At 41.1% G+C, this 24,145-nt stretch overlaps 1 protein-coding gene across 3 annotated transcripts in view; it reads right to left on the minus strand.

The window, feature by feature from the left end:
- The window catches only part of LOC306653953 (protein farnesyltransferase subunit beta), an 81,733-nt gene that overhangs the window by 20,351 nt on the left and 37,237 nt on the right, over positions 1–24,145 (minus strand). For all 3 annotated transcript variants that reach the window (XM_079127113.1, XM_079127114.1, XM_079127115.1), the window contains exons 5-9: positions 19,445–19,591; positions 19,260–19,343; positions 15,147–15,233; positions 7,927–8,056; positions 6,465–6,597 (exon numbers count right to left, since the gene is read on the minus strand). In XM_079127113.1, coding sequence (XP_078983239.1) covers positions 6,465–6,597; positions 7,927–8,056; positions 15,147–15,233; positions 19,260–19,343; positions 19,445–19,591 — 581 coding nt within the window. The remainder of the gene's footprint in view (positions 1–6,464; positions 6,598–7,926; positions 8,057–15,146; positions 15,234–19,259; positions 19,344–19,444; positions 19,592–24,145) is intronic.

Consider the following 24,145-nt stretch of genomic DNA (forward strand, 5'->3'; position numbering starts at 1 on the left):
CATCACTGTTTACTCTGGGCTCCTAAAGACAGTGGCTCTAGCCTATCTCTGAAACTTGTTAACCAGACTCTAAGTAGCTAAGGGAATTGTTAGCAGGAGTAACAAATACTATTTCTTCTCCTGTTTTTCTAAGCCTGACCTTAATCTATCTCAAGAGGGAATTCTCCAGTTTTTATTTCCTTTTCTGAGATAGGATCTTGCTATATTGCCCAGGCTGGTGGAATTCTTGGGTTCAAATGATCAACCCTCTTCAGCATAGCTGGGACCACAGGTACATGACACTGCACTAATTTTTCTCTTGGCTCAAAAATTTTTCCTAAGAAGCATTAGTAGTAATTGCCCTCCTGCATCATATGACACCCCAAGGACAAACTGGCCACTCTGGGAATACTACGAAGTAAGCAATTAGGCTTCTTCACTCTCAAGTTCAGCCAGTAAGTCAAGAATTCTTTGGGCCAGGTAGTTATCAAAAGGGGAGGAGGGATGACTTGCCATCGCACAGATGTGTGCAGAGAATGATTTTTTTTTTTTTTAAATACAGATATAAGATGTACAGTAAGTCTTAGTTGTTTTGTTTTCTTTCCACATTTTTATTGGTGCATTACAATTATACCCAATGAGGGGGCTGCTGTTACATATTGGTATAAGCACATAATATAACAATATAATTTGGCCAATATCATTCCCTAATACGTCTCCCCCTCCTTCCCCTGCTGTAAGTCTTTGGTGGATTTTATACTTTAATACCTGGGCCACAAAGATATCAATAATCTGTAAATGGCAACTGAAAACTGATCTTCCTTTCTTCAAGTCTTCTTGTTTCTATGTATTCTACAGAGTTATAACTACTGTAACTTTGTATCTTGTGTTTTTCACATAACACTAAAGACATAAACTTCTCTTCTGCTATGTAATCTTCATGACCCTCACTATGAATAGCCATGCAGTATCTCAAGTGGATGTACAATGTAACCAAGTCATAAAACTCATGGATATAGGCACAAAGTTCTATTTATAAAGTTCACAGTAAATATGGTATATAGTGCATATGTAAGCAAAATATTTAATTACAAAATAATTTTTTAAAAATTCAATTTTTTGTTTTGTTTTGTTTTGTTTTGTTTTAGTACTGCACATGCCAGGCAAGCATTCTACCAGTGAGCTACACCCCTAACCCAATTTTTTGTTTTCTTAAAAGAGTTACACATTTGTAGTCTCAGCTACTCAGAAGGCTGAGGCAGGAGTACTGCTTAAGCCCAGGAGTTCAGTGTCAGCTGGAACAACACAGTCAGACCCTGTCTCTTAAAAAAGGGGCAGGCGGCGGGAGGTGGGGGGGGAGTCCTGGGAAGCAATTGCTGTTTCCCAGGTTGAGCACAAGGTGAGAGGCAGTGGCTGCCTGACATCTGGAGTAGTGACGCTACTCACCTTTAACACCTGACACAAGAACCAGGCCCAATGAGACACACATCTCGAGAGGCACACAGGGTCGCCCAGGCAGGCTCACACCAGACGTGCGCTTTCTGATGCGCTCTCATTACTTCAATTCCCTTCCTCTTTCCCCCACTGGTAGCACAGCTGAGTTTGTGGAAAACACACACATACATGGCAGGGCTTCCCTGTCTTTACTTACTTCCAAGGTTGCTTCCCAGTTCTTTGCAATTACAGGAAATGCCATACTACACATCTTTGTGAATATTCTCAATGTGTAGGATTATTTTCTTCAAATACATTGCCCAGAACAGAACTTTTAAAAGGCATAAACATTTTTAAAGCTCATAACTTTTTTTTTTTTTTGCGGTGCTGGGGATCAAACCCAGGGACTTGTGCTTGCAATGCAAGCACTCTACCGACTGAGCTACCTCCCCAGCCTTAGCTCATAACTTTTTTAAAAGCTTTTTTTAAAGCTTATAAACTGCTTTAAGAACTTACATAGGTACCAGAAAACTTTAAAATTTTACTGTACTACTATCTCCAGCACTGCTCACTTAAAAAAAAAAGTTCTTAGCAATTAAAATGGTAAAAAGAAATAGTATCTGATCATTTATTTTGCTTAGCATGCCTTTGATTACTTACTAATCAGGGTGTAATTTTCCCATAACTTTGGTTTACTAGTTTCATTTCCTTTTGAGAGGGTCTACTTGTCCTTTGTCTTCTAAGACCAATATTCAATTTTATTAATCTAGCTTTTTATCATATTTACCTTTTGTCTGTAACATGTTGTACCTATTTCTCCCTTTTGCTTTTTTGTTTTATGTGAGTTTCAAATATAACACACACGCACACACGTTACATTGTTATCATGCTATTATTTTTTCTCTGATTTCTTCTATAAAGAAGCAAATTTAATTGGGATAGGTTTTTTGGGGGGATGTTAAGAGTGTTCTAAACTATGATGATGGTTGCACAATTCTAATATATTAATAACCACTGAATTGTAACCTGTCCGTGGTGAACCTATGGGATGTGACTTATTGCCATAGAGCTGTGACTTTAAAATCATATTCATTTCAATGTTATGCTAAATTAAACATTCTGTACAAAATATATCCTTATTTCATACCCTGCAACAAATTAAAAACTATTATTATAAGGTAAATGACAATTTATGACTAACAATGGAATCTAAAAAGAAAATGCTATGTTTGTGTTTCAGTTATTTCCTACATTATTGAAGTTTAAAGGCTTAAAGTTCAGAGCTCTGAATCTGAATCTCATATAATCATGGCAAGAAGAAGGGAGATAATGATTATGAGGTGATAACTCTGCATGGATTCAGCCTTTAACATCCTTTATACCTTGTCCCTACATTATAGATTCCCATTATAATGTCATTTTGCATTTCCAAGTTTCCTTTCATCTAAGAAATTGAGTCTTTCCAAACAAAAACTGACAGGTGTAGCAACATGTAGCTCAATTTCACAGGTGGATGAGAAACATCCTAGGGTACGTCCCAAAAAACATACCATCAATTAGCAACCATCAATCCAGTAGAAGCTTGCAGGCTGCTGCTTTCTTACTGCTCCACAAAAACAGCTCTGTATTAGTCATCATTGAATATGTTAAAGTAATTAATAATAATTCAATTCTTCTACTCAAATATTATCTTTGACAGGTGGAAAGAAGTTATGAGATATTGATGGTCACTTGCTGAGTCTGGGAATGCCCTAGACTCCTGTGCTGTACTGTATTAAGCTTTTTTCTTTTTAATTAGCAATATAATCCTAGCTCATTTTTTTTTTTTTTTTTTTTTTTTAAAATGGTGCTGGGGATTGCATAGCTTCATGCATTCTGTGCTAGGTATGTCTAAAAAGAAAAAAAAAAATGTATTTGTGGCTGGGGTTGTAGCTCGATGGAAGTGTGCATACACACTAAATTTGATCACCAGCATCAAAAAATACAAGTAGCAATGCATATGGCAAAACAAAAATCAAAAAGCAGAAAGTTTTAAAAGCAGGGTATGTCTCCAAACTGCCTCCCAAAATTGATGCAACTATTTACTTCCCCACTCAACAGCACAAATATGCCTGTCCCCAACATAGGGCATCAAAATTTTAAATCTCTTCCAATATGATAATAAAAAGGACTAGTATCCCACAGCTCTGATTTGCATTTCTTTATAAATGAGCTGAACAACTTTTGGTTGAATTAATGGCCATCTGCAGTGTTATAAGTAGGGCTCTGATGCCAGCTGGTCTGGAGTCACACAACTACCTATTAACTGTTGTAGGTGGCAGTCAGGTTATTTTAAGCAAGTCACTTAACCTCATGTACTTTATTTTCACATCTGCAAAACGGGAATGTCAAAAGTATCTATTTCATAGGGCTGTTCTGAGGATCAAATGAGAAAATGTATGTCAAACAGGCCCTGGCATATGGTAAGTGCCTGAGAAATCTCAGCTGCCACTAATGGGAGCAGATGCAATAGAAAAGGCAGTAATAACAGTGCCTCCTTTTCTAGGGCCTGTGTTTTCTGATCCTTTAACCGATTTTCTTATTGATTTATATGATATTTTTCAAATTAGCCCTTGATCATTTTGTCACAAATATCTTTCCTATCCTACTAATTGTTTGTTTTTGTTTGGTATTGGGGATTGAACCCTGGGGCACTTAACCACTAAATCACATCCCCAGCCCTTTTTTATATTTTACTTAAAGAGGATCTCAGAGAGTTGCTTAGTGCCTTGTAAGTTGCTGAGGCTAACACTGAACTTGAGCTCTTCCTGCTTCAGCCTCCTGAGCTGCTGGGATTACAGGGCTGCGCCACCACACCCAGCCTACTACTTGTTTTGTTTATACCCTTCTTTTGGAAAATAATTTTTTGTTGTTTTCGTTTGTTGTTGTCGTTGTTGCTGCTGTTGCAGTACTGAGGAATGAACCCAGGGTCTCATGCATGCTGGCAAGTGCTCTACCCCTGAACTACTTCCTAGCCTTTTTTTAAAAATTGTACTTTGAGACAGTCTTGCTAAGTTGCCAAGGCTGTCGTTGAATTTGTGATCCTCCTGCCTCAGCCTCCTGAGAGCTGGGATTACAGGTGTGTGCCACCATGCCTAGCAGTTTTTGTTGTTTTTCCTTGTACAATAAATACCTATCAACTGTAGGAAAAATAGGAAATGCAAACAAAAAAAGAGAAAATAAACATCATTGTGATTTCACATCCCAGAGTCTATTAACTTTTTTTAGTTGTCAGTGGATCTTTTATTTTGTTTGTTTGTTTATTTATATGCAGTGTTGAGGATCGAACCCAGGGCCTCACACATGCTAGGCAAGCGCTCTACCACTGAGCCACATCTCCAGCCCCCCAGAGTCTAGTAATTTTTTATGAGCCAATTCTTCACTAAAAATAAGATCATGCACATAATGTTTTGAAATCTATTATGATCACCGTATAGAGTTAATGTTTCCACAGGCATCTCCTTTTGACTCCCAAGTCTGTAATTTTGCCTACAACTCAAAACACATCACTTCATCCCAGACTTCAGTCTGTTCCGAGTCCCAGAAACTCAGTTTCTGAGGAATGGAAGAATCGTAGGCACAACTTGAGCTTTCTCCCAGGCGATGGAACAATCTAGAAGCGCCAAGATTGCCAGGTAGTCTTTTCCACAGGCATACCTTTAAATGTGACTAAGTCCTTCAGAACTTGAGTTTCAATGCACATAGTGCCAGCCAGTGCCCCCAGGAGGCTTTGGTGAGTAGTGCCTCTGTTACAGTTCTAGGGTTCCCTGGCACTGCAGATTTATGACATCTCATCCCTGCCAAGGACAGGTCTGTAAAAGACTGACAGCTTCCCCAGGTGCTTGGCCTCACCAGTGCCAAATAAAGAGATCACCAACACCCCAAGTTATTTCTATTTTGGAAACCCTGGACTCTGAGGGAATTCCTGACATCCCTTCTAGTGATCAAGCCAGAGACTGTGCAAGCTCTACAGACAGGGGAATTATTTGCCTTGATACCCTGAGATCTAAAGCTAGTAGCCCCAGGCTGGGAAGACAGGACGGAGACTGTTTAATCAAGTTTCAGAAGTGGCCACAACTTAACGACTCCAGTGAAATGAGAAAACTAAAGAATGGGGTTTAAAAAGGACAAATGGAGGGGGTAGGGGGAGCATGGGAGGAGCAGAAGAAAAGAATCTCATCTTTTACACTTGAGCAATTAATTACCCAACTGAGTCCAAAGAAAAGCTTCCCTCTGGGCGCAGGGATCTCCCCACAGGAACAGATTAGCACCCAGCGGGACAGCCATGACTTCCCCTCTCCCACCAGCATACTCAAGAGACACCCTGTTCTTACAGGAAGTAAATGAGCCAGAGCAGGCAGGAGGCAGCAGGCTGCCTGAAGTTCAAGAGAAAAGGACAGAATGTTCCTAGAGTTTTTGCTTGCTGTCTACATTGGTTTCACATCCCCATGTGAGACCCCACAGAAAGGAGTGAAGATCTCTCCACTCCACTGGTGCGTGTTGAACAAGCTCCCATCTGGGATTGCTCAAGGAGTTGTAAATAAAACATTTCCCAAGGTGACAACCAGGCAGCCAGCAACACGTGGCAGATCTTCCCCGTGGGTTCTGGTTCTTACCCCTTCATCCAGCGTCTTTCCTGTCACTGCTGTGACCGTATGCACAGTGTAAGTTTATAAGCTCTGACAGGACCAAATGCAGCTGTGTTGGAAGCTGTGGCTTCACACCCAGCTGAGGTGGCAGTCACCCTGGGGCAGGAGTGACTGCTTCCGCCAGATAACAGCACAGCCCCGGCCCCACCACAGCAGCTTAGAGCAAGCCCATCCTGCCTCAGCTGGATGGATGACATCAAACCACTGAAACTAAATCCCCATGTCCCAGCGCAGGAGGTCCCACACCAAGCACTCCAAATCAAGGCGAGTTCATTCCAACCCCTCCAAGCAAGTGCTCTGGCTTCTTGACTTGGTTAGTACGGAGGCAACTGTCTGGCCCCACCTAAAAGCACCTGGGCTCACCTTGCGCATGCAGAGCACGGTGGAGCAGGGGTAGGAGCCCCGCCTGCCAGAAGGAGTAGCAGCCATCCACCAGCTTGTTGCAGCGGCCCTGAAATCCACCTTCAAATCGCATCTGCCGGCTTGTCACCCATTGCTGAGAATGAGACAGAAGGGAGGGGCAGCTGTAAGCCGAAAGAGACAAAATCCACCAAGATAGGGTCTCCAGGGGCCAATCTGTGAGAAGGGCTCCCCAACACATGGCTGACCCTCAAGTTTAGGGGCTCTGGTTTTCTTCCTGTCCCTCTACTCATTGCCACAGCCATTTAAACTGCAGGCAATCAGCATGGATCTCTGCTTAGCATCTAACAGACAACCATCTTTTCCTGTATTCCAAAGTGGAGCTGATGCTGGGAGAATACAGGGGCCACGCTGGTTCCTAAGGAGCTCTGCAGAAGTCTCTTAAACATAGCTTACGTAGGAAATCTAAGGCAAGACCAGCAGCTCTGTTCTCATCACTTCTCTGCTTAGGGACGTTTATTCAAAGCAGATAAATGGAATTCTGTGCTACATCACATCAGGTGATCTCAAACTGTTCCTGCTTTTTCTTGGTACCTAAGGACATTCACCCCAAGTCTTTTAGCAAGTTACCAGCAGAACTGGAAGTAGAAGACATTTATCCTCATTATCAGATGATGACTGCCCAGTCTAACCTCCCATTCTCCAACCTGGCTGGCTGATATAAGAAAGTCTTAATACTCTGACGCTGTAGATTGACATTGGCTGTTACTCAGTGGTAATGCATGATACAGCCATTCCTCACTCATCTCCAAGTTTTCTAAACACTCTACTACTATCAGGATTGCGATGGGTTTGGCCTATAGAGAAGGAGAAAACCAACTGGCTGAGCAGACAGGACATTTCCTTCCCTCCCCAGCACCCAAATCAGTTCCAGCCACCAGCTATGGGCCACAGGCTGCCTTAATGAACTGTGGAAGGTCCAGAGTGGGTTTTAAGATTTGAGTTCCTGAAAGTAGACGGGAGAGGCTCTGGAGAAGGCGTCCAGCCCTCCCTCAATACTTACAGTTTAGGTCATATTCTTGTTCATAGCAACACTCGCCTAGAGGGCACTACAATCCTAAAAAAACTGCACTGCAGGTTCAGGCAGGGACATCCCCAGGCCATCTTAAATGAACCAGTGCTTTAGTGACAGTGCCATTTAATGGGAGTGGGCTCAGGGTAACTCAAGAGGAGAGAGAGCAGGCACCACACAGGAAATCTATTCTCCATTTTTATTTACCCCACAGCTTAACTGTTTACAAGCCAGACTGATTTCTTCTAGTGCCTAAGCCCATGGGTTGGCTCTGTTTTGCTTGGCTACATGGATCATAAAATCTTTCAGATAGCAATCCTAGTTATTCCAAAGTAAACAGAGGGAAGAGTAGTTTGGTAAGATGGATACTAACATTTATGGGTCAACACTTACTAATAAGCTCTTCAAGTTCAAGGTGCGTTCTTTCTTGAGGATTACCAGCGCGGCCAGGCCACAAAAAGTATAGCCACCATGGGCTTCCATCCCTGGCACCCCGCCAATGCCACCTTCCCAGTTCTGACACCTAAGGAGAGGTTGAAAAAGCAGACTGAGTGGTCAGTGGGTGGATGTGCATAAGTGTCCCCCCACCCTCCACATTCCAGATGGCAGAGAATGACACTGCTCAGATTAAGACATAAGCCATAAGCTGCCACCACCATGAATGGAAAGGTGCTGACTTACTGACTTTTAGAGATGCCTTTTCCAAAAACAACAATATCAACAACAAAACAATCAAAAAAAGCCTGATTATTTAGAAATAGGCTACTTGTACAAGAAACATAGTATCTCAGATTATCTCTCTTTGGGGAAAAAAGAGAGATAATCTCTTTGGGTTATGTAGCATGATAACCAGTTAAAATGAAATTGAAAAATGCTGATTCTGGTTATCTGACTACAAAGGTGATAATTCTTTTTATTTTTCTCTACTTTCAAAAAATTTCTATAATAACATCCATATCTTCAAAACTAAATTTTATTTATAAAAATTATAATTTCCTATACAGTCATATTATCCATTTGTTATTACAGCTATTATTTGAGGTTAGACTATATATTGAATATATTTTCTAGACATAAAAACACACATAATTGGGCTGGGGAGATAGCTCAGCTGGTGGAGTGCTTGCCTTGCAAGCACAAGGCCCTGAGTTTGAACCCCAGTACCGCAAAAAAAAAAAAAAGAAAAAAAACACACATAATCTTTGGCCCAGTCATATAGGGCCTTTTCTAGGATTTAATTCTACAAAATAAGAAAGTATCCAAAAATCAGACTAAAAGTTCAGTTGTATTCTCATTTATAACAGCAAAATGTTAGGTACAACTTTAAAGTCCAAATTGAGTCATGAACTAGTTATATAAATTATTATGTATCTGTACATCAGAAATACTACAGTCATTTAAAATGACACTATAGAATGTTTTTAAATGTTCCATTTATTATATGAAAGACATTATAAAATGACAGTGAAGAATAGTATTTCATTTCTAGAATTCTGAAAGAATATATACCAAAAAAAGTATTGGTGGTACTTTCTCCTGGTGGTAGATAACAAATAATTCAAAGTTTCTTCTTTCTGGGCTGGGGATGTGACTCAGGGGTATAGCACTTGCCTAGCATGCACAAGGCCCTGGGTTTGATCCTAGCACACACATACAAACACAAAACATTTCATCTTTTTGCTCACCTATAATAAACATGTTTTATCTGTGAAATGAAGATATTTTATTTTAAGTACATTTCCACATGACACTATAGAACTTTATTTTCAGCAATCTAGGTATTTACCTAGAGTCACCCTCCCTGTGGGTGTCACCTCACAGTCTGTTGTAGCATGGCTGCGTAGGAAAAGGGGCCTTAATCCAAGGGCCGACAGAACTTCCAGGCAGGAGAAAATGGAAGCAGTAATGCCTTCCTGTCTTCCAGGTCCCTCTCCCTAGAGGTCTGACATCTTGGAACTCACTGGTCTTCTGCAGAGAGGATCCAGGTGGAGGGTGTCAGATTCAGAGTCTAAAACCAACTCCATGCCCTGGATGGATTCCTCAGCTTCCTCTGTCCCTCACCTTCTACTGCCACCCCAACATCCGTCCTGTAGGTTTTCTTTCCATCACATTTGGTTACTTGGAGTAGAGAAAGAGCTCAAGTTTGAAAGAATATGCAAGGGATCTCAAAATCTTTCTTTTACTTAACAATTCTTTACTTGAAAAGGCAATACTCTTTTAAAAAGCTCAAACTTTTAAAAGTATGAGAGAATAAATAATGAAAAGGACTCCTGCCCGATCTAGCCTCCTAATCCCTGAACCTTAGCCTCCCTTTCTCCAGACTCACTCTCTCTGTCTCTCTCTCTCTTTCACAGACACACACACACACACACACACACACACACACACACTTACATGCTCCATTTTTCCTCCCTTTGTTTTTACATGGATGGGTGTGGGGCACCATCCATGGCCTGCAAATAAAACCAGGCTTGGCTGAGCTACTGGACACAGAAATCTGGCTCTTAGGAACTGGCAATCTTGAAATATTGTTCCAGATTGCCTGCAGTATGTGGTTTCCACAGGTTGGTTCACCATGGAGTTCACAGGCCTTGGAACTGACTGGCGAGAGCAAAATGGCTTGCTTAACTCCACCCCATCCTGTTTCTCACAGAAGCTCCTCCGTCTTGTTTGAGCCAGTCCCTTATGGACAGCTCAATCAGTCATGCCCCTGATTCAAAAGATAATTGTCTCCCATCTTTATGATAAATAAATTTCTCAGCTATTATTTCACAGCCAGCCCATCCCTCTGACAGGAACCCTTTTCCTCGCCCACGTGGGACATGGGACGAGAGATGAGAATGTAGAATACATGCCTGCACCTTGCTTTTCTCCTTAATACGATTCTATGGGAGTGTCTTCAAGCTAAACATAATGGGTTGAATATAAGAGCTCAGAAAAACGAAAGTAAAGGAATTTAAACAGGGATAAAACACAAGGGTAAAGAGACGAGGAGAGGATATGAACACAGGTAGGCAATAATAAAAATCTTGAAAGCTGGAACAGAGGAATAAGAGTAACTAACTAACTTAGCCAAACAGAGAAAACTTCCCAAATAGAGAATAGAGGTGGGGGTAAGGGAGACAGAGGTGATTCTGAACACCTCTAAGAGTAAGATGTGTTTGAGCCAAGTTGACTGGTTGCAAATTTATATTAAAAAAAAAAAAAATCACTTAAGCCAGGCATGGTGGCTCACACCTGTCATCCCAGCGGCTAGAGGGGTTGAGGCAGGAGGATTGAGTTCAAAGCCAGCCTCAGCAAAAGTGCGGCCCTAAGCAACTCAGTGAGATTCTGTCTCTAAATAAAACACAAAATAGGGCTGGGGATGTGACTCAGTGGTCAAGTGCCCCCGAGTTCAATCCCCAGTACCAAAAAAATAAAAGAATCACTTAGACCTTCAGGTTCCTTACTCAAACCAAGAAGATTGGAGGTTTTAGAGTTTGCTGAAGAGGACCTGAACTCTCGGATCTCCAGCAGAGATGAGAGCTAGAGGGAGATACCACACTGAACAGGGGACTAGGCGAGGGCCTCGCATCTAAGCCCCACCACCTACCTCCTTTCCCTACAAGTAATTCACAAAGTTGGCTGTCACTTCATATCACAAGTAGGAATCTGGAAGGTTCCTCTCTAGAGAAACTGATAAGCTTAAGAAAAAGGTCCTAAAGATATTTATATGAGAATTCCCTAACAAATGGTTAGGAGTATTAGTACATGCTTACACACATAGCTTCCCAGTACAGAAAGTTGCTAAGCACCAGACATCTAAGTAAAGTCTCTGATATGAAAAACAGAGGAGCCAGATGCAGTGGTGCAGGCCTGTAATTCCAGCAACTCAGGAGGCTGAGGCAGGAGGATTGCAAGTTTAAGGCCAGCCTCAGCAACTTAGTGAGGCTCTCAGCAACTTAGCAAGACTCTTTCTCAAAATAAAAAATAAAATAAGGCTGGGGCACTAGCTCAGAGGTAGAGCACCCCAGGGTTCAATTCCCCATACTGGAAAAAAAAAAAAAGTATGATATAAATGAATATTGCAAAGATATAGATATCCCTAAAACAGAACAGGAAAATATATAACTGAGCTTTAGAAAATTAAATAAGATTACAGAAATAAATACTGAACAGAGTAATTAGAAACAGTAAGGGAATCTTTCAGAAAGTTCAAGAAAACAGATTAAGGAACGAAAAACAGGAAAAAAAATTTGGGGGGGAGGGTGTTCCGGGGATTGAATTCAGGGACACTCGACCACTGAGCCATATCCCCAGCCCTATTTTATGTTTTATTTAGATACAGGGTCTCACTGAGTTGCTCAGCACCTCACTTTTGCAGAGGCTGGCTTTGACCTCATGATCCTCCTGCCTCAGCCTCCCAAGTCACTGGGATCACAGGTGTGCGCCACTGTGTCCAGCAAAATTTTTTTTTTAATTAGATCAATCCTACTGATTAGATGCTATTAAAATGAGCGAACACAGAAAATGGAGAACAAATTATCAAAGAAATACTATAAAGAAGCTTCTTGTACTGAAGTATAAGTGCTTCGAAATCTAAAAGGCTTACTGAGTGCCCAGTACAGTGAGTGAAAACTGATTCCCATCAAGTTTCATTACCATGAAGTCTCCAAACAGCTAGATGAAGATTCCCATAGTCTCTAGAAGGGTAGGTAGGATGTGGATGGAGAAAAAGAGAAGCAAAATTAAAAGAAGAAGCAAAAATAAAAGCCCACAGTAGGCATTGCAAGGGCTCTGGCAGGCAGCGTGGCCCAGGGGGGAGCATCAAGGACAAAGCCACGATTATTTTGTATTCCAGCTTTATATAAAATTCAATCTCCCACCATGTGACATATAAAGAAACAATGGCATGAAGAAGTTAACTAGCCTGTCTAAGGCATAAAGTTAGTAATAACTGGCAAAACTGGGATTCAGCCCAGGCAGTCAGATTTCCATGTCCAGGAAGAGCTTGACAATCAACCCTCCTGAAGACAGCAGGACATGCCTGGCACAAATACAAAGCACAGCTTTCCAAGGGCTCAGCTGAGAAGGTGTGCAGAGTTTGGTAAGGATTTGAAACTTGGAGCAGATAACAGCAAGGAGTGAAGCCTTCTCTCCTACACACCATCTTTATTCCTCTGGTTTGCCCTGAGGCTGGCTATAGCAGTCCAGTGGTAGCAGAAGCAGGCCAGGCCACGGCTTGTGGGCACAGCTAAAACTCTTATAGAAAGCCAACCATCTTTCTGGCAGGAAGAAATAGCCTGCCAGAAAGAGGAGAAGAAAGCCCAGATTCCACCTTCTAACTCAGTTCAAGTTTCTATCCAACCCCTCAATCACGCTGCACTGGGCAGACTGAAAGCAGCTTTGGACAGGTCTGAGCCACTCACCACCACAGGGTCCCGGCCTACAGTTAGAGTCTGACCAACTTGACTGTCTGCTAGAACAAAAACACCAATATCCTTCAGAGTGATTAACAATCAAACAGAACCTACCTACAATATAATTACCATGTCCAGGATACCATCCAAAATCTACTTAACATAGGAAGAGTTAGAAAAATGTGATGTGCCAACTTCAAGATATCCACATGTTGAAATGACCAGACAAGAATTTGAACACAGATATAATTATATATTTACCACAGTGAAGAAAAATTATATTCATAATGAATAAAAAGATGGGTGACCCCCTTTGATAAACAGAAAATATAAAACCCCAGAAATGCCTACTCTTGGTCTTTAAACTACAGGCAGCTTACTATAGAGTATTACAAAGTCTTCAAGAAATGTTGGTTATTACAGTTACCTGTCTTATTAATGACAACACTGGAAGCTAAAGATAATGGAGCGATCCTTACAAATTCAGAAGGAATACAGTTCATATCAATGCCAACTTAGATCTCTCTAAGCAAATAAACTTATCAAGAAGGTATGAGAATAAAATATAGTTCTTAAAACTGTATTTTCTAAGTACCCATTTTGGCATATGTGCTTCATTCAAATTAGTAAGTAAATCAAAAACAAAAATAAAACCCTGAAAGATAGGGACTTCAACAAAGCAAAGAAGTGAAGTGCATTTCATGCCAAAAGGAAGCTTCTGGATGCCCACTGTGCAGCAAGCTGAGAGCAATCTGTCCAGCATGAAGCAAGATGGCAGAGGGTTGGTTCCAGGAGGGATGACCCAGAGCACACACACAAAACACACACACATACACACACACAAAATAGGTTACCTGAGATGTATGACTATACAGAGAATAATTTTATAGCTCTGGCAAAGAATTTGGAAATAAATTCATGACATGCACATTAACTTCAGGAAAATGGAAGTTATGCACAAAAGTAAATATGATCATAGTACATCATCTGGTTTCACTATAAGTCATATTTACATTGTGATAACTACCATTTTGATAAAAATTTAAATTAAAAATAGTTTAGCCATCATTCTACAACAGCACATATGTATCTAATATCATGCCTTTTTTAAAAATTATGAAGTACTTGAATACAGAAAAGAACAGCAAGTAATAAAGAGAATGCACATATATGTTAATACCTAACTTAGATCTAGCCATATACACTTAAGTATTTTTTTATTTTTAAAGAAATGAACCATGACCAATATCACTGATATTGGTGTAGATGTCCCCTGATCTCTTTTCCTTTGCTATCCTGGCAGCCACCATCCTCACCATCCTGAATCTGGTGTTTATCTTTCCCCCTTTTTTTTAGGCGTCCATGCACTTTCATTTTATTAATTTATTTATATGCAGTGCTGAGAATCAAATCTAGTACTTCATATATGCTAGGCAAGTGATCTACTACTGAGCCACAACCACAGCCTCCATGCATATTTTTATATTACTACTACACATGACTCTTCCCATAAATAATAGAGATCAGGTTTGCATGTTTTCAAATTTTAAGTAAATATGTTATCTGTAGGGTTTTTGTGAGTTTTTGGTTTTTGTGCAGTAATGGGGCTGGAACACAGGGCCTTGCATGTGCGAAGCAAGTGCTTTACTACTTCTAGCTTTTCCTTAACATCCATTTTTTAAAAACTCAAACTGTTTTTGAGATTTATCCATATTGACACATTACACTAGTTTGCTCATTTCAGTCACTGCGTTATGTGGCTAATCTGTAACTCATTCAACTTGTACTTAAGAACATCAAACCTGGTTCCAGCTTTTTGTTCTTACAAAACAAGACCTTGTCTCTGGTCTGTTTCATGCATTTGCCTGAGAGTTTCGATAGGAATGAACTACGGAGTCATAAACAAGGGTATTTTGAGATATTGCCAAATTGCTCTTCAAACTGTTTAAAGTCAATTTAGATTCCACCAATACTACTTAGAAAAGGTTTTCCCCTTAGCCAGTCTAAACTATAATACATTAATGAAAGTCTAGGGGGAAAAAAAAACCAAAAACAATTTTAAGTATTTTTGAAATGCACAATCATACAAACCCAATACACCCAATACAAATACAATTTTATATTCCCTTCCAGGCCTTTTTTATTTTCTTCATTTTTCTGAAGTAAAGTCTTGACCTGCCCTAAGAGGCCAGGAAACATCCTGGCTGCTCTCACCTTGCTATCCATTCAGCAGTGCCCTCAAAGAGGTCTGGAGTGATGATGTTGGTCAGAGAGGCCACTGAGGCAGCACAGTATGCACTTCTAGAAAGACGAAAGCAGAGGGAAACATGTTAGGCTTTAAGGAAGAGCCTAAATAAGACTTGGTGAACTTCTTGGGTAGATTGCTTGCTTCGCCTAGTAAGCTCTAATCACCTCCTGTCCTCACTCCTGGCCCACACGCAGTCAGTCTTCATCTGCATCTCCAACTGAGAGGTGTGACATTCTATCTGGATAGAGTTGCTCACGGCATGGCTTCAGTGAAAGAACATGACATTCTATTCTCCCTACCTCCACATGGCCAAGTCTACATCAGAGGAAATAACAGCCATATCAATTCATGTCCAAAGTGGACTTAGCTTTTCTTTCAAAGACCTACAATCTTTCTACCTGTGGAGTCTTTCAGGTGCTTCTGATTTGCTGCTCACTCATTCAGATGTCAGCACCATTTCGGATAGATCTGGGATTCCTGTCTGGATATGCACATGTGCACAAAAGGTTAACTACACATTTTCTGTAATAGACACTCCAAAGCAGGCCATCAAACTCTGAATGGCTACTTTAGCTCAAACAAGTCAGGGATAGGTGAACCCCTTCAGACAAGATGGCGTGTGTTCAGGGTGGTATGGCCATAGACTAGGTGAGCCCCTTCAGATACATTATTAAACCTCTAGGGGAAGAAAAAAGCTCTGATTTCTAGCAATTCAACAGTACACAGAGATAAACAACTTTTGACAAGAGAGAAGGAACATGACTATTACTATTATTTTGGTGCTGGGGGTGGAGCCCAGGCCCTCATGCAGGCTAGGTGCATGCTCTATCACTAAGCTACGCCCCAGCCCATGTATATATATATATTTTTAACATTATCCTACTTGATTTGGTGTAATTCTTGCCATTCTATCCTTCTACCCTAATTCTTCTCAGGACACACTTTATTTCAGCTTGTCGGTCTGTCATGGAACAAGGCCAAGGACTGCTTTTTCTTCCCCTCCATGGTCTTTTCAAATATCCAGCATGGGAAGACAAAAACTACTTGTTCTAATTCGGCTCACAAGTCCCTTAAAGGCCCCTAAGGAACACAAAGGGAAGAAAAAGAAGGGCTTCATTTCTATCTTAAGCACAGACATTACACAAAGTCAATCTTACTGCAGTATTCTGAGAAAATCACTGCAGAAGCTGCAAGCGTTACTGTCCTACCAATGTTGTTCCCAACCTGGGCCCTACTGACCACAGGCACAGCAGAAGCTCAGATAGAAGGGCAGGCATCAGAAGCCTGCAAGAGTCACAGTGCTACCACCGAATGTTGTCACTTACCATAAGCTAACTCTGAACTAATTTCATTCAGGCCTTGAGCTTAAAGAAGCTCAGAAGTATTTACTCTTGAATCCTAATGCAACCTCAGAGGCAGGAAGGCCAGCCTCACATGGAGCTTGACTCATCAGTGGACAAACCAAGAAGTGATGCCAAAGCCACTAGTCCTAGATCTCACATTGAGATGGGGAGGGAACAAGGCACAACTTTTCCAGGTAGTTTCTTCCTCTCTCCTGTTTCAATCGTCACAGCTGTCAAATGTGTCTGCTCCTTTCTACCCTCGCTGCTGTCACTGAAATCCAAGTTGTCATCTTCTACCTGGATTGGTCTCCTGTCTGGTCGCCCTCCTCCCAGTCCTGAAACGGTACTTTAACTGAAACACAATAATCCATTCACTGCAACTGGAGAACTTCTAACAAAATACAAATAGATCACATCGCTCCCAACTTAAAACCTGTCAACCTGTCCATGAGGAGAGTCCAGGCCTCCTCAGTCTGTTCCAGCCAGTCCCTCCAGCTTCATGTCTTTCTCCGCTCCTGGTCCTCACACTTCAGCAACCCTCACCTTCTCATCCCTTCAGCACATCCATGTTCTGTCACAAACTTTTGCAAATGTGGGGTCCATGTCTCCCCTCTACCCCATGGAGTGTTTTAGATTATATAATCTATCTTAGGAGGTCAAGAATAATGTCTTCTTTCTTAACCACAATATGATATTTTATAGAATCTATGAGCCAAAACACTTGAAAAAGTTCATCTCAGAAACTTAGGAATTACCACAGACCTGAAAGATCATCAAGAGACCACCTCTGTCTAACCCAGCATGAAAGCAAGTTGGTCCCTGGAAGCCAAACTGTCTCTAGTCACAGCTCCTTCTCTCCAGGGTCAAATTCTCTCAGCAAACACTCCTGACTGCTGACTGATGCTTCCAGGCAAAGAACCGTTAAAAACACAACAAGTAAAAACCAGCGGAAGTGGGTCCTAGAGACCAGGCAAGGCCTACACAGCTTTATCCACCACTCGTCTCTTTCAGCCACTGTGCAGAAAAAAGCAGGGGCTCAGATGATGGAGTGTGTCCAAGAGGAAGAGGAGGAACGTGGCTCTGGTGCTCCTCCATGGAACAAATCTATTTTATTGGAGAAGTTGCAGAGCATTTGTCTAGCATATATAAAAACACAGCAAGACTGGTGCTGGAACAAATTAGTTAAATAATAATCATGTCTGGAAAAGGTATGTGATAAAATACAAAGCTTTTGCTTTGGTTTGTTTGCTTTTGCCTCAATAAGCTTAATCTCAATACGTTTTTGAAAGCTAAATTTCAGGACTATGCATATTTAGGTGTAATATCTATAGGACACAAATGAAAACATAGTAACTGTGAGGGCAGCAAAAATCTTTAACCTTTTTTCCTTCATAATTAACACAGTATTCTGACATCAACAGTTACATTGACTTCACTGGTACATACAGGTAACTTTTACTAAAAAAGAAAAAAGTCTTTTACTAAAGGCCTTTGCAGAGTGGTTACCTACTTTTATCTGCAATGTGTTTTGTGCTCAACAATGGTCTTTTTTTTTTAAATCCCTATGCTTTCAAACCAATGGTTAAGTCAGATGCTTAAATCAGAACTGTATGTGGGTGTGTTTCTGGGGTACTGTATCCAGGGGTTTAATCTCAGTGAGGCCAAGAGCCTCACTAAATTGCTGAGGCTGGCCTTAAACTCATGATCCTCCTGCCTCAGCCTCCCACACTGCTGGAATTACAAGCAAGCACCACTATGCCGGGCTTGAGTAAGAATATTTATTAACATGTGTAGAGCAAATCCAAGCAATAATAAGCAATCAGATGGCTTCAATATAGAAACCTCACACAAAAAAATACATTTCTCAGACTACATAATAAGAAAAAGGTATAAAATCTCAATAAGCCACTATGAGCCAATTCCTTTGAGAAATGACTTATTCACTGAATTTTCTATATGCCTCATAAGTAATCTGCCAAGTGAAGAAATGCTTGCTAGGTATAGCAGACATACTTCTTGAGTAAAATAATAAGGATGAGCCAACAGGTACCAGTTAATAAAACATTTCTGCACTGCACTCTACTGGCTCATAAGGCTCTCTCTACCTCCCAAAGCAACTCACACACCATGGGAGGATCTCATCCAATTCAATCACAAAGTATTTACTGAGTCCTTACTGGGCTTATCTGTCTCTCTTTTGGTATTAGAGATAGAACTCAGGGTCTCATGAGTGCTAGGGAAATGCTCTACCACGAGATACATTTCCAGCCTCTTTTCGAGCTTTCTTCCAAGAGAAATGAATGACTATATGGTACTATACAGTTTTATATTATGGTGCATCATTTTATACTAAGCAAATGTACTTTTAACTTTTTAAAACAAAAGCATTTGGTTTTGTTTCTATCTTATGTTTTGACATTTACATAAAAGAAGCAAGAGGGGCTAGGGCTGTAGCTCAGTGGTAGAGCGCTTGCCTTGCACAGGTCGATCCTCAGCACCACATAAAAACAAAAAAGATATTGTGTCCATCTACAACTAAAAAAAATTTTTTTAAAAGAAGAGAATGACACCTGAGGACATCTGTATCATTTGCAATGGTTGTGACACTGTCATTCACATGTCATTCTGTGCATCACTTTATGGCATGAAGCAGCAGCTTTGCCAGGCAGTTCCTTAGGCATGGCATCTCTAATGACAGATAAGTTCTGCAAGCTCCTGATACAGCCGCCCACTCACCTCACGTCCACCTCACCTCCAACGTGCATGAGAAAGGAGCCGTCAGGTTGTTTCAGTGAGTACAAATACTGAAGAAGCTTCTCTCTGAGAAATGGCAGGGAGGGGACAGAAGAAGGCAATGGTCAGTGAGGTGTGGCAGGTGTGGAGCCCTTCAGGGTCTCTGCCACTGCTGGCTCTGGCTGTACCTGTTAATGACGTCATAGGCCTCCTCAGTGCCAATGATGCACAGGGCATTGACAGCTGCATATGTGGGTGCAAGGTGCGGGTACTGCCCAGGGCCCCCTCCAAAGCCACCTTCTGGGCTTTGACACAGCTCCAGGAACTGACACACACTAGGTACATGGCCAAAGGGAAAAACAAAGTCAGAGAGCATTAATTTCAAAATACAAAATTCCCACCAGATTCCATGCCTTTTCAATCATTCCTCCTCCCTTAAAAGGGGGGGAAAAAAATACCCCTTACCACCCACCTGTTGAACATAATGCCCAAAAGGGCTTAACTTTCTACCCAGCTGTCATCAGTTTAGTATGCCCTCCTGAGTTTTGCATTTAAGCATCTGCCTGGTTATGAGGCGAAGATAAATGAGGCTAAGAAGAAACAACCCTTCGTAGGCCTGAGGGTAAGAGACTCATGTGCTCCTTGACCAAACCTTTCCCAGCAACTTGCCACCCTGGATCTGTGGTACCAGCTTCCTTCTGCCTTTGGGATTTCACAGTCTTGGAATTTTGTCTAGAACCTGGAGCTCGACTGCTGCTTTCCACGCAGGCCGTCCTGGTCCAGACCCCTGTCCTAGGCCAACCACGAGCTCTTGGAAAGACCTGCCTACTCCCACTGCCGCTCCGCCCCAGTGGGCTGCTGCCTTGTGTTCCCACCAGCAGGACAGAAACAAGAACCTGGTGGAGCCTGTCTTTGTGGGGCAGGGGGTCCACATGCTTGCCAGCCATAGCACACTCAAGAGGAGCACAACTGAGTCACATCACAAGAAAGTATCACAGTCTCAGGGCTCTGGGAGACTTTTTCATACTGATCCAAAGAGGCCCCTGTTCCCTCACTGAGGGAAACCATTTATGGAGGGTTTGCCTCTGAACATAAAGCCAGGCTGCCCTGAAGTTCCATACTTGCTTTAGGTGAAAGCAAGAGAGCTCCTATGTGTCCAAGGTCCTCTGAGGGTCATTGGGAAGGAGCGCTCTGGAAAGGCCCTGGTTATCAAACTGCTTCCTGACTCATTAGGCCACAGCCTGCCTATCAGGAAAAACCTCCATGGACGAGACAGCAAACCTGTCTCTAGTACACAAGGACTTCTCTTCTGGGCTCTTTCATGTCTTTATTTTTTATCCACTGATGCAAGAGAGACCACATAGGCTGATTTCCACAGAAACAGTGTATTACTGCATTCCTGCATCATGTTTGATTACTTTTGATTTCAGACCTTCCATTATCTGGGCAGGGGCAGCAATAGAAAGTGCTCCTGATGTGCTATTTTGAGTTTTGAAATCTCACAGGTTAAAATGAGACCCATTCACTTCTATTTACACCTAAAATTTTATTGTAGTAAACACAAGGACTGAAACTGAAGGGAGAAGGAAGACAACTATGCATTATTTTTCATAGAAATTAATTTTCATAGCCAGGTGTGGTGGCACAGACCTGTGATCCCAGCATTTCAGGAGGCTAGGGCAAGTGGATTGCAAATTAGAGGTCACTCTAAACAATTTAGCAAGACCTGTTCTTAAAAATAAAAAGGGTCAAGGATATAGCTTAGGAGCAGAGCACCCTGGGTTCAATTCCTTGTATTAAAAAAGTTTTCATAAAGTAATTGCTCTCAACATATTTTCCAAATCAACTTTAATTCTTATGATGCCATTTTCCAAAAATAGCTAATAAGCTCAAGTTCTAACAAAGGCTAGCCTCAATAGCCTACCAAAAAAGCTACCTGTACCACAAAAATGAAAAGTTTTAGCTGATATAAAACTTAGGCTAGGGTATAAAACTGTAATCCAAGAAACTCAAGCTGAGGAGGAACATCACAAGTTTGTGGGCAACTTGGCAAGACCCTGTCTCAAAAAAGAAAAAGAAAGGATGGGGCTCTATATAGCTCAGGGGTAGAGTGCACCTGGATTTAATCCCCAGGTGGGAGGTAGGGTGTTAGGCTGGGGCTGGGAAAGTAGCTCTGCATTAGAATGCTCGCCAGGCATGTGTGAGGCCCTGGGTTTAATCCCCAGTACCACAAACAACCCAAAAGAACAAGCAAAGCTTACCAATACATTTTTAAAAATAAGAAAGAAAATGAATCACCTAGTTATTCCCTTCCCCAGCTCCTGAGATAAAATCATGCTGAATGCAACAGCCTTGACCCAGTAGCCTAAAGTCTGGAATGAGCAAGGATCTGAATGTACCAGACACCTTGATATCCTCCCTCCATGCCAATGGCCCTCTCAGCTGACTCCCTGCATCTGACTGACTAGGATTGTACTAGAGAACTGAAGGTGGGGCTTCTCTTGAGTCTCACTTTCGCATTATAGAACATTCTGATCCAGAGTATTTCCAACTTGCACCTTAAGACTGGCAAATTGACCATGAAGATACCAGCTGTTGTTAGCAGACTTCTTAGCAATTTTGAAAACTAAAATGTCAATGATACTTCAGTCTATCAAAAGGGAAAGAAAAGTTTATCTTAGAGAACAAATATTCACTAATCAGTAAAAAAAAAAAAAAAAAAAAAAAAAATCCAGGCAGGAAACACTGCACAAACACCAGGAGTGGAACAGTTTGTGAAAAACATTCATTTAGATACACTACAGATATATGTATCTTAGATGGAGATCAATTGTCTTTAACATTCAACAAGACTTTTATTCTAGCTTACGTTACAATAACCAAGAGAGAAGTATCTTCTAGATGATGGATTTTCAAACCAAAATAAATGTAAAAGAATCATTGGAGAGCTAATAAAGAATATAAAGGTCCAAGAAGCCACTGTGGGGCATACCTATAATCCCAGCAACTTGGGAAGCTGAGGTAAGAGGATCACAAGTTTGAGTGAGCCTTGTCTCAAAGTAAAAAATAAGAAGTGTTGGGAGTGTAACTCAATCGTAAAGCCCTGTGTTCAATCCTCAGCCCTGGAGGGAAAATAATAATAATAATAATAATAATAATAATAATAATAATAATGGTCCAGGGGCTGGGGAGAGAGCTCAGTTGGTAGAGTGCTTGCCTTGCAAGCACAAGGCCTTGGGTTCAATCCCCAGCACTGCAAAAAAAAAAAAAAAAGAAAAGAATAATAATAATAATGAAGGTCCAAACTTGCTCAAGTGGAGAAGAGCCTGGTCCTCTGCCTTGCTTCCATATTTCTATGTGGTTCAAATACCCACCAGGTTTTAGCACAAGTCTTTGCTGTGCAATTAGAATCACTTGGGGGATATTTTTAAAAATTCAGCTCCCAGGCCACACCTAATACCAATTAAAACAGAATCATGGAAGATGGATCCAGGTGGTGATTTTTTTTTAAACTCCCTATGTAACTCCAATGTTCACCCAACTACTAGTGCTTCTCAAACTTGAGTGTGTATAGAAATAACCTGGGGATCTTGTTACACTGTAGCTCTAGTTCAGAACTAGATTCTGTATTTCTAACAAGCTCCCAGGTGAGGGAAATGCTGCTGGTCTGGGAACCACATTTTGGATAGATCTGCACTGTTCTGCACTGGACTAGATCTACAGTGGGACAGACCTACACTGTTCTGCAGGTAGCTCCTAGTCACTTGAGATTATTTAATTTTTTTTTTTTTTAGAATCTAGCCGTCTTTTAGTAGACCAGCTGTTTAAAAGATTTTCAAGATGTAAAACAATGCCATACTAATTTTTTCTTTTAGAAAATAGTTATTTTACATAAATGATTTTTATTGGTTCATTTTAGTTATACATAACAGTAGAATCCATTTTAATATAATTATACAAGCATGGAGTATATATCGTATTCTAATTCAGACTCTAGTATCTCTCCCCCTTCCCAGAGGCTATTTAAATTTTTACTTAAATTAATTAAAATTTAAAAATTAGCACCCAGTCACACAAGTCACATTTCAAGTGCTCAATAGCCACATTTGACTAATGGCTGCCACAGTGGAGCACACAATTTACAGAACATTCCCATTAACATGGAAAGGTCTGTGGCTCTATTCTTCGACCATTAAAGAGTATGTAGAACCTACTAGAGGATCAGGTTCAAAGCAAGAGGATCTGCTGTCAGCCTGATAAGGAGTTTATGGGGCTTCGGGTGATGAATGGTTAAGGCCTAATCGGAAGTGGATGTCTCTGGACAGGATCGTCACTTATGGGGATGAAGGATTCAAAGTAGGTAAGATAAATAAGCAAATGATACAAAATGAGCAGGGAAACAAATCAGAAGCCCCTAAGAATAAAACAAAGGAAAAACGTACAAGTAGCAAGTAATATAATTGGGAAAGACAGGATGAAGGGTGTGGAAAGCATATAAATGTAGGATGGGAAATGACTAGGAACACAGCAGGAAAAGGACCAGAGATTAGGGTCCATGAGCTGTAACAAGCAATAACAAAACATGCTTCTTGGGGCTGGAGGTGAAGTTCAGTGGTAGACCATCCCTGGGTTCCATCTCCAGTACTCCCCCAAAACACTCTATAAGCTGCAAAGTTCTAAAATGTTTGAGCTCTTATCAAAGTTTAAAACCTAACTTTAATGGTACAATCAATGGTCTGTGATTTGGATTTTGTTTCATTACAGTAGTTTTTTAATAAAAAAGCATAGGATTCTCATTAAAGGATGCTCCCTTCAATGCTAAAATCATTCAGCAAAGAAAATGGTCTCCAAATATCAATTTATTTTTGTAAACATACACATAAATACAC

The sequence above is a fragment of the Sciurus vulgaris genome, assembly GCF_902686455.1.
Source record: "Sciurus vulgaris genome assembly, chromosome: 2".
In the NCBI taxonomy this organism is placed as follows: Eukaryota; Metazoa; Chordata; class Mammalia; order Rodentia; family Sciuridae; genus Sciurus; species Sciurus vulgaris.